This window comes from Pinus tabuliformis, chromosome 8 (genome assembly GCF_031772625.1).
Source record: "Pinus tabuliformis cultivar Carrire ecotype Pingquan chromosome 8, CPIR1, whole genome shotgun sequence".
NCBI classification, from domain to species: domain Eukaryota; kingdom Viridiplantae; phylum Streptophyta; class Pinopsida; order Pinales; family Pinaceae; genus Pinus; species Pinus tabuliformis.
Genome location: NC_142294.1, coordinates 1,075,743,515 through 1,075,754,354, shown reverse-complemented (window position 1 = coordinate 1,075,754,354; position 10,840 = coordinate 1,075,743,515). Strand labels below are relative to the sequence as shown.

At 40.5% G+C, this 10,840-nt stretch overlaps 1 protein-coding gene and 1 pseudogene across 3 annotated transcripts; both read left to right on the top strand.

The window, feature by feature from the left end:
• The first annotated feature begins 5,732 nt into the window (after positions 1–5,732).
• On the top strand, positions 5,733–6,152 carry LOC149239045 (inorganic pyrophosphatase TTM2 pseudogene; annotated as a pseudogene).
• On the top strand, positions 5,739–9,201 carry LOC149239044 (subtilisin-like protease SBT5.4). Of its 3 annotated transcripts, none has more exons than XR_016246432.1 (5): positions 5,739–6,241; positions 6,367–6,612; positions 7,031–7,142; positions 7,246–7,459; positions 9,128–9,201. XR_016246432.1 is itself a non-coding variant. In XM_089373307.1 (4 exons), the coding sequence occupies exons 2-4, from the start codon at positions 6,491–6,493 to the stop codon at positions 7,405–7,407; spliced, it is 396 nt and encodes a 131-aa protein (XP_089229433.1). In that variant the 5' UTR covers positions 5,739–6,241; positions 6,367–6,490; the 3' UTR covers positions 7,408–7,462. The 3 variants fall into 3 exon arrangements, 1 of the variants encoding a protein (XP_089229433.1); XR_016246431.1 differs by having other exon boundaries at positions 7,610–9,201; XM_089373307.1 differs by lacking the exon at positions 9,128–9,201 and having other exon boundaries at positions 7,246–7,462.
• The last annotated feature ends 1,639 nt before the right edge of the window (positions 9,202–10,840 follow it).

Below are 10,840 nucleotides of genomic sequence, written 5' to 3'. Positions count from 1 at the left end.
ATGGATTGAGCACCTCCAGATGGTTCATGCATCCCAACGAAAGAGGAATTTATCCCATGAAGAGGGGAGGTATCCCTTTGAAAGAGGGGCTTATCCCATTGATGGTGGACCTGATTAACTTCCTCCAAAGCATTATAAATACAGGCATTGGGCCAGAGGGAGGGGAGGTTGAAAGCTGAACATTCCTAAGGGTAGATGCTGCTGAAATTAGGACTCCCTTATAGAGCTTGAGAGGAGAGATTCCAATCCTTTCTTAGCTTCATTTGGAAGTGGGTGAGCTGATCAAAGTAGAGGAGAACTCTTGGTGGACCCTGGGAGGGACCTGCACAACACCAAGGCACTGGTTGTAAGGTTTCTTTTGTTTCCAATTAATACAATTAAGTTCATTTTTCTCAACAAGTTGTTATATATAATTTGTTTCATAAACTCCTTGGTCTTTATGATGAATATGTTTTATTATATGAGTTATTCAGGTGTTATGTAATCGTTTGCTTGTTAGTGAATGCAGGCTTCAAGGAGAAGGAGCTCATCTTGATAGGAGAGGCTTGGCTGCTATAAATAGCATTGGACTAAAGGTAAGCCTTAAACACCTGGTTGCTTTTATTTTAAATGCATATTTAGGGAAAGATAGTGCTTGATTGTTTTGTTTGTCACTAGAAAACTCTTAGTTTCTAGGGAGGTCGGTTTTGTCCACAAAATTGACTCTTTCCGCATGACAAAAATGGCGACTCCACTGGGGAATCCATGAATTTCATTGATTTCTCTTTTGATTGATACTTTGATTTGAGAAAAGTTGATTTCTTTCTAGTTTTTGACTGATTGACTATGAATTTGGGTGGAATAGCTTAGGATTGAGTTAGTTTTTATTTTTCTTGTTTTTGAGAGAAGTACGCACCCTCTACGTTAAGCACAGTGCGTACATGTATGCACTTTTGCTTTGTACACAGAGCGTGGCCGCACCTGTGCAAACAGGCTGCCTGCGTACCCTGTCAAAAGTTTAGAAAATTTCCATTTTTTCCTTTTTACTTATTAGATTTTGTTTATAGCTTATTTATTGCTGCCCAGATCCACTGGTTACCTGTCAGAAGTTTTCATCTAAGATTGTTTCATTAGCATCAAGGGTTCTAGTGAAGTTCATAGAAATTCTAGCCCTAGGTTTGATTTTTGTATTGGTCTTGTAGTTACTCTGGCTTTAGAAGTTGTAAAAACCTTGGATATCCCTGGTCTTTTCAGTCTTCTTAGGAGTTAGACCATTCATAAAGTCCACCTTTGTGAGAAACCTACCGTTGTGTTGTCTCTTTGCGGAATTTCGAGAAGGCTTGTTTGTTAAGCTGTGAATTTCATTCTTAAGAAAAAGAACAAGAGTTTTTTATTTTTGTTTTTGACTGATTTATGATTCTGCATGAATTAGTCCTTGGTTGAATTGTAGCCGAGTAAAACATCCTGGAATTATATTTTGTAGGCTTTTACCTCATTAGATTTGCTTTTAGGTAAATTTCTCTTAGATTTGCTTTTAGGTAAATTTCTCTTAGATTTTCATAGATCTTAAAATTGATTTTTGTTAAGTAGTTTTACATGTTTTGTTAAAATAGGAAAAAATACAAAATCTCTTTTGAAGAAAGTTTGTTTTAGTAGGGTTTGAAGTCTTTGAAAAGAGAAAGGACGTTTTCGTGACATAATTAGTGGTCTTGTGTTGTGTGCTTTGGAAAAGATAAAGAGGTTGTTTCTTTGATTTTCATTGCCAAGAAGGTTGTCTTTATAAATTTTGCATTCTCCAACTCTCTTAGCTAGGGAATTCATTGAAAAGGAAAGATAGTTTAAATCATCTTAGGTGCATCTTTTTAGTGGATTTGAGTCGAGTCTACACATCATAAGTTTCATCTCCGCTACCTTTTTTTCCTAAAGAAAAGCCATAAAAATTAATGCTTAAAGTAAAATTAACTTAGTAACTTTTTATTTACTAGGGCTCTGATACACCAATATAGATCAGGCTAGTGTCTTGGAGTAGGAGAGTAATTAACTCTCCAAGACAGCAAAACCAAACAAGTAGCTTATCTTGCAGTAGGATAAATCCAATAGTTACATTTATGCTCTGGGAAAGCTCCTCTTAAAGGAGAAGCACTAGATCGTGTCCGAACCAGTGAGGGGATCAATCCTCCTTCATTGGGAACGACGCCAGATATGCACGTACTACAAACGGTAAACCTCGGATTAACTATTGTCGAGGAGCCTGGGGTCACTTGTCGGTAAACCTTGGATTATTGTCAAGGAGCCAGCAAGGGGATTGAGCTTGTTACTCTGCCCTTGCGTGTGTATCGGATCGTAGACTATTCCCCCAGGTATATTTGTTGTTGTTGGTGACCTTAGTGACTGTTATCTTTAGGATTCTTCCTAAGGTGACGGTGGAGGGAAGATCCCACTGTACCTGGAGCAGACGTCGGCTAGACTCACTTGAATTTTCTGGGGGGTTCACTTCACTTGAGACGGTTAAAGTGGAGGAACTTGGTCTAGTCTATTCATTAAGCAGGTTGTTGGGGTAACTATTCCACCCGCCACTTCTGTACTGAATTCTGCGATGTTGGATTTCATCACCAACTAGTGTTTTCGGTCCGAAAGGTTACTGTTTGTGTGTGGTTTGACGCCCTAGATTCTTTAGGCGTGTGATTCGAATTTGTTTGGTTCTTTAGAGACTTTAGGCGGTTTTCTTTGAGATTTTACTTTGTTTGCGTGTGCAGTAGGTAAAAGTTTTTAGCTGTGGCTGAATTACCGAGACAGTCCCGTAGACTTCGGGGTCAGTCTCCTGAGGTTGTAACCGTGGTCGATTTGTTGAGGAAGTACCGTAGACTTCGGGGCCAACCTCCTGAAGACATCCCGGGCCATTACGAAGGTTTGAAAGTCCTCGTAACTCCTAGTGGCAGTAAAGTAGGGTCACCTGAAGAAGGAGAGTCTTCGTTGGTTGTTCATCCTGATTACCAAACTCTAGAAACAAGTTATAATCCTGAAGCTATTTCGGTTTCCGAACTTACTGGTAGCTTTTCATCTACTAGTGATATAGGCGAAGAACCTGAGATATCTGAACCTGTTACTCCAACATCGGGGTTAGTCTCTCCAGCTTCTAGTGCTCCTGATTCACCTAGGTAGAAAGAGTAATCACCGAAAATCTTCCTTCTGGTTTGATAGCTATTGAAGAACTTGCTCCAGAAGAAGACATAGGCACCCCTATCCCTGACAATCAACCTACTATTGATCTAAGGGAGCGTGAATCAATTTTTTACAGTCCACCTAGAAGTACTACTTGGTATCTTTCTCTAACTAATTATTTGGACAACTCAGGGTTAAGTTTTTCACCACCTCGTGCTCCTTATCCACCTAGGGGTATTTATACTCCTGTAAATATGTCTGGTCAGTCGTCCATGTTTACTCAATCGCCTGAATCTTTTTTGTACGGCGGTCCTTCTGTTCCCTCTAGGTATCAGTCACTTTCTGGTACTTTTGCGGGAGCATCTCCTCAACCCATTGAACAAGGGTTATTCAATGGAAGCAATGGTGCAAAGCCGTTGAGCGTAGAAGGCATTCTTATGATGTCAGGTTCTATTCCCAATTCTCAACCTCAAGGTGGCCAGTTACCGCCTGGGGGGCAGCCTCAATTAATGCCTAGAGGGCAACCTCAAGGTACACAATTTTCATCTGGGGGGCAACCTCAAGGACAGTACGTGACTACGGTACAATACATTCCTCAAGGTCAACCCCAGACTCAATATGTACCCCAAGGTCAACCCCAGTATCAATTTATACCTCAAGGTCAACCCCAGTATCAGTACATGCCTCAAGGGTATCTACCCCAAGGTCAGTACTCGAACCAAGGTTTCCAACCACCCCAAGGTCAATCTTATGTTCAAGGTACGGGAAATGTACCTTTCAATTATCAATCCTACCCTCAACCCGGTTATGGATCTCAATACCCTCAACCTGTTATGGGTCAATACCCCGGAATGAACATAGTGTGGGATCCATCGCAAATTCAACAGGTGTTGCAGCCAAATGTACAATTGTCCTCTCAAACTGGACAATCCTTAGTTTCTGGTTCACCCCAGCAACCAGTCCAGTCTAATATTCAAATTTCTGTACCTTCGGTAGTTTCTCAGTCTGGGCCTATTTCGCCTCGTACTCCATCTCAAACGACTGCCGCAACATCTGTTCAATCTACCCCACTTACTTCTGGAGTATCGACAGCTCCGGTTTCTACTGTTCCTGTATCTACTCCTCAGACATCTTTACCATCGTCTGGATCCACGATTCAAACTACGGTTCAGATGCCTGTAGGACAACCTGGTTTAAGTACGGCTGTCACTAGTCAACCACAATTCACTTATCAACCGTACCAGGGACAGTACCAATTCGGTCCTGCTGTCCAGTAGCTAGTTTATCAGTATCAACCGTATCCTGGGTACACTTATCAACAACCACAACAACCCCAGTACGGTCCAGTTAATCCTGGTTTTCCAGGAGGATACAATATCCCGAACGCGATTCCTATTCCTAGTTATCCTGGATACCCTCCTCCTGGGGCTGGTGTAATGACCCAGAGTTTTAGGGATCCTAATCGGCAGCTACCGTTTATCGCAACTTTGGATTTACCAGACTTGTCGCGCCTAACGAACGATCCAATAAATTATCTTCCGTTTTGACCGCCAATGCCGAATAAGTTGCCCAGTGACATTCCCAAGTTTGAGGGTAAGTCTGGAGAGGACCCGTCGAATCATGTGATGACTTACCACCTCTGGTGTGCCTCTAATTCCATCTCGGATGATTCGATCCGCTTACGTATTTTCCAGCGCACTCTCATTGGTCTTGCGGCCAAGTGGTACATTGAGTTACCACGGGCCCCTTTTTATAATTTTAGCCAGTTAGCTACCTCGTTTTTAACTCATTTTCAGTTTCCGGTCAGATATGATAATGGCATGGAGTTACTAACTTCATTAAAGCAATCGACGTCCACTTATATTTCCGATCATATTCATGAATGGAGACGTCGAAGGCGGTTAGTGAAAGTTTTTATCCCGGAGCAGATCTTAGCTGAATGTTTTGTTAAATCATTGTTACCGAAGATTACTGAAGACGTAGCTAGGGCCGGAGTAGTTACTGAGGAGCAAGTGATTGCTCAAGCGCAGTACCTTGACTTAGTTTATACTCAGTCAGGTACGTTACACGAAAAGATCCCAGATCTTCCTAAGTCAAATCAAATCGTTGCCCCTCCTTCGGGATCTCATGCCGCTAATGGTATGATTGGTACGGTGAACACTAAAAGTAAGAAGAAGTCTTCCAAGAATTCTTCTCCTATTATAACCTTGCCTGATTCCCCGACAGGAGATTCTTCAGCTGAGGTTTCCGCCGATATTCACGCTGTAGATTCATCTACAGCTAAATCAAAATCCGGTGGGAAAAAGAAAGGGAAGAAGAAGAATAAAGCAGACGAAACTCCAAAGGAGAAAACTAAAAAGTCAGAATCCAATGATGAAAAGCGCAAACCTCGTTATCCATGTCTTATTTGTGAAGAGGATCACTTTACAAGAGACTGCCCTCATCGAGCAGAGGTTGCGAAAATCGTCAAAGGTTCCCAAACTCTTGCTGTTTTGAAAGATCCATTTCCAAAGCAGGATAGTAAGATGATAGGTTCGTCCTCGAGTGCCAATGAAGAACCCATTTTGATGATGTCCCATGTAAGGATTGCGATGCCGAACATCATCTCTATTTCCATGGATAATTACAACGATTCCAGCCGAGTAATCGACGGAAATTATGATGATCCCAGGTTAACAGACTATGATACTCTGCTTCAAAATATTCATGATTTAAAGGCTGGAAAATCTGTGAAGGTTCCTGTCTATGATTTTAAACTCAGCAAACGCACTGGGTACAGGGATATTGACATTGCATCATCTAGGATTGTGATTATTGAAGGTATCTATGCTTTGAGCGAACGGTTACGCCCTTTCTTGGATCTCCGCGTGTCTGTCACTGGAGGAGTTCACTTTGATCTTGTCAAGAGGGTTTTGAGGGATATAAATTGGTCTGGTCAGGCACCGGCGGACATCATTTATCAAATATCAGAGACAGACCCTGGACGGGAATTATTTCACACACCGAACTAACCGCCATAAAAACCCTCGCCAAAGAACAGACTCTACCCTCTTGTATCATCGGTGAATGTCAGAGCTCCACATACAAATGAAACCGCTGGGTATGAGCTACATGCTTGTTAATTTTCATTTGCAATTATTATTATTTTTCCAAGAAAGAGTACCAGTTCCATCAGTGAAATTATACACAGTGGGTGTTTTCATTTTAATGAGAATAATATTGCAGAGAGCGGTGCTTCCTGGGAGCTCTAGATCCCAGAAAAGTTAAAGGAAAGATCGTTGCTTGCCTCAGCGGTATCAACGACAATATTGAGAAAGGTGAAGCGGTTCGTGTGGCAGGGTGAGTAGGTATGATTCTCTGCAATGGAAAGCAAACTCCCCAGGAAATCGATTTAGACATTCATGTACTGCCTGCAACACATTTGAATGCGTCTGCTGGAACAGTAGTTTTTCAATACATTAATTCAACAAGGTAGGTTTTCAGGGCAGTTTTTAATTCCATGTATTTTGATTGCAGATTTGATGGCAGATTCTAAGAATATTTTGAATTTGATGGATAAGAGTGATGTTACTCTTATTTATTATAATCTAAAATATTATTTTAGAATTAACCATAGAAACAAAATTTCGCTCCCCTTAATTTAATTACAGATTCTAGAAATATTTTTGAATTGGATAAACAAACAAAAATAATTTACCTCATTTCTATCGATCAGATTCATTAACATTACAGATGTTTATCTCATTTCAAAATATTCTATTGATCAGATTCATTGACATTACAAATGTTTATCTAATTTCAAAATATTCTTGAAATAGGTTGATTAAAAAGGATTTTAGTCCGTCAAAGAGCTTACATGATAAATTGAAATTAAATTATGCACAATCAGGTCCCCTGTGGCTTCCATTTATTCAAGGACTCAGTTAAATATAAAGCCAGCTCCGGTGATGGCAGATTTTTCTTCTCTTGGGCCAAATCCTATTAGTCCTGACATACTCAAGGTTATAATCCAATTCCTGAAACATGTGTTTATATCATAATATATCAATTGTAAGGTACTGCAATTTCATGCAAAGAAAGTTTTTAATTTTTTCTCCAATGCAGCCTGATATCACAGCTCCAGGGGTGAACATTCTTGCAGCATATTCAGAAGCAGCACCAATAACTGATCTTACCTCTGATAATAGACATGTACCTTTCAATATAATTTCTGGCACATCTATGGCCACTCCACATGTTGCTGGTGTTGCAGCCTTATTAAAATGACTACAGCCTCATTGGAGCCCGGGGTCCATCAAGTCTGCCCTTATGACTACAGGTATACGTGTCTAACCATAAAAGGACTTAGTCATTTTAAGCAGGGGAGATTTAGGAAGGCAAACCCCATTTTGTTAAAACACAGATTGCCAAACAAACATATATATGCTCAGTTACTCTCCCTTTGACTGTGCACATTATTTTCTTTCAGCTAAAATAACAGACAACACCAAGGGCAGAATTAAGGATTCGTCCCTGCAAACAGCAGGTCCTTTCAACTATGGCGCGGGTCATGTTAATCCAAATGGGGCTGCAGATCCTGGCCTAGTCTATGATCTATATCAACCAGAGACTACAATAGCTTCCTCTGCAGCTTGAACTACAATTCAACCCAGATTAAGGCCATAACAGGGAAGGTATTCTCTTGTCCAGCAGGTGAACCTAAGATATATGACCTCAACTATCCTTCTATCAGTGTCTCAGACCTGAAAGGGTCTGTGACTGTGAAAAGAACTGTGACAAATGTAGGAAATGGACCTGCAACTTACAGAGCAAAGGTGCAGTCCACAGTAGACCAAATTAAAGAAATATTGTGCAGAGATCATACAGAGAGAACTGAAGAAAGTTATGACATTTATCTACTGCCCCCTGGGGAAGATCCAGAGACTTGTCAGTCTTACTTGCGGATGAGGAATAGGGATGGAAAGTACAGTCTTATGTTTGAGGAATGGGTTGCTGATAATCCATTTATCATATCTCCAAATATTGCATTTGAAGTTAGTGTTCGTCTGCTTGGAGGCTTGATGGCTCTAGGGTACACAATAACAGCCATGTTGAAGAGAACAAGCCATCTGATGTAGTTTAACTATTGTCCAACTGCATATCTTGAGATGAAGCTCTCTCTCATCCATTTTGCGAGCCCGTGCGCATACCCCCCTTAGATATGAGTTTTGCCTAATTTTTCTGCATACCTTGTTCTGCAACTGTTTTCCGTTCTAAGTTTATTCTGCATAACTTGTTCTCCAACTGATTTCCGTTCAGTCAGTGAATAACTTGCTGCAAATCTTGCAATGGAAACATCTTAAATGCAAATAATTTTTTCTATAACTGTTTGTAATGCAATTTATCCGAGATCTATATGCATCCTCTGCCCTGAAATCCCTCTCAATGCATTTTGTCACCATTTCATATGGCTATCTTGCACTGGAACTATTTGCAGGGTATTTTGCGTATGCTCTATATGCATATATTTCAATGAAACTGATCTTATGCAGTTTGTCTGTGCCTCTGGTTCTGCTGTATACTTTTCCCCTATGACGTGTCTCAGAGATTTGCTCTAAGTTTTAATTATGTCTTTACTCCGTATGCTGTGTGGTCAGTTTTTCGTCAAAGATTGGCTCATTTTATATTTTTATTTGGTTGGTAAATATTAACTCTTCACCTTTGCTCATCAAGTCCCTTGGGATGGACAATACGTTTTCAAGTTTGTCACTTTGAGGTGTATTTGGATAGTATTGATATGCCTTGTGTGGAATTTTAGCTGTCTGGTTGCTTTGACCGCTTAACCATGAACTGCTGTCCCTTTATTTTGACCATTTTCTATACCAACCAGAGGCACTGAATTTTTGGTGACAAATGAGTAACTGCATATTGTTTGGCCTGATGGTATGTCTAATTTCAGGCAAGTAAACTTGTTTGCCTTAATGACTCTACTGCTTTATGTTTGCAGAAGTTGAAATGATGAAAGAAATATTTTCAAAGTTGTTGCTGGGTGAAGAGATGTCAGGTGGTGGTAAAGGAGTATGTACAACCCTGGCAATATCTAATGCTATTACTTAATCTTAAGACATAAATTTTCACTTAATTTCAAGATACTAACCCCTAACATGGCGATCTCTTGTGGCAGCTACTGTTTTTGGACAGCTTTGGAGATTGGAACCTCTGGTGCAGGAGACATTTCAAACAATCTATATAAATAGAAAGATGCAGAAAATGACAGTCAAATTTTGTACTCACAATTATGACAAGAAAGCCCCTGCTGGGTTTCAGTTCTGTCTCCAACTGCCAAGATGATCAGTACGCTACTAACATGTTTAGTGAAGAATTTCTGCTATTCTCTTGTAATCTATAGGCCCCCAAAGCTCCTCATAGATGAGAATATTTGCAGGATGTTAATATTGTTGTAAGTTTGTAGTAGTTGTGGAATGACTTACTTTTGTGCTGCTTCTCATCTTCAACAACAAGAGTTTCTGTGGTGAATAAGCAGAATCCATGTCCTGCCTTGTGAAGCAGCTCTCCACTGTGATAGCGTTCTTTGTAATGTCTCTAATAAATCCTTTATACTTCTATTTCATTCTGTAATATGATGGGATTCACTCTACAAGATTAGGGGATTCACTCTACAGAGTCCATGTCATACCTTCTGACTCAGCTCTCCACTTATGTTAGTTTTCTCTGTAATGACCCTAATAAATCCTATATAATGAGATTTCATTTTGTAATAGAGAAGCCTAATCCAGACTTAGTAATCAAACCGCCCGCCAAGGGTATACTTCGAAAGTCTGCTTTCAATCCACATGCAAGAGCGGCCCAGAATTATAACATTGTTGAGGACTTAGCTGTTTCACCCTCAGCAATGTCGGCTTTGGAAGTGCTGCAATCATGCCCAACACAGCGAAAATTACTTTTGTCGGCTATAGGAGCTGTTGATGTTCAGGACCCGAACCTAATAATCTTTGATCTAGAAAATAGTACACTGCGTTTACCTCATCAAATGGCTTTCTAGATCCCAGTGATAGTCAAAAACAGGCCTATTCATCAGACTGTAATTGATGAGGGAGCTTCGACGTGTATTATGTCGATACAGTGTTGGAGATCACTTGGTTCTCCTTCACTAAATCAATCCCCGACAATGCTTAAGGCCTTTGATGGTCGTGGGTTTCATCCTTTTGGCATTCTACAGGATTTGCCTATAGGGGTCGAAGGAAAAACCGTTAGTCTAGATGTGGAGGTGGTTGATGCCCCTCTAGACTACAACCTTCTTTTGGGTCGAAGCTGGTCTTACGCTATGACAACGGTCGTTTCGTCGGTCTTCCGAATAATAAAGTTCCCACATAATGGAAAGATCGTAACAATAGACCAGCTGGCTTACTTTTCATCCGACCCAGCCTCTTCAGAGAGTATTCAGCATGTCGGTAAAACGACTATCCCATATAAGGATGTTGGAGTAGGATTAGTTAAAGATGCCGGTTTACTGGGAACTTTTCCTTTTCCTCCAATCAATGCATTGTCTTCGTTCGCATCCATTCATATGATAACATCAGACACCATTGTTTATGATGATCCTTGGATTGTTCCTTCTGAATCTGAGATAGACTCATTTGGTGATGATATGCCTTTGAGTCCATATGAAATTGCCTATGAAGCCGTGCAGTCTTTTACC

What these genes read in the sequence shown, in the direction of transcription:
- LOC149239044 (XM_089373307.1), top strand. Translation starts at nt 6,491, where the DNA reads ATGATTCTCTGCAATGGAAAGCAAACTCCCCAGGAAATCGATTTAGAC. An exon ending in CAATACATTAATTCAACAAG is followed by an intron (nt 6,613 to 7,030) that starts GTAGGTTTTCAG and finishes ATGCACAATCAG; the next exon opens with GTCCCCTGTGGCTTCCATTT. An exon ending in TTAGTCCTGACATACTCAAG is followed by an intron (nt 7,143 to 7,245) that starts GTTATAATCCAA and finishes TCTCCAATGCAG; the next exon opens with CCTGATATCACAGCTCCAGG.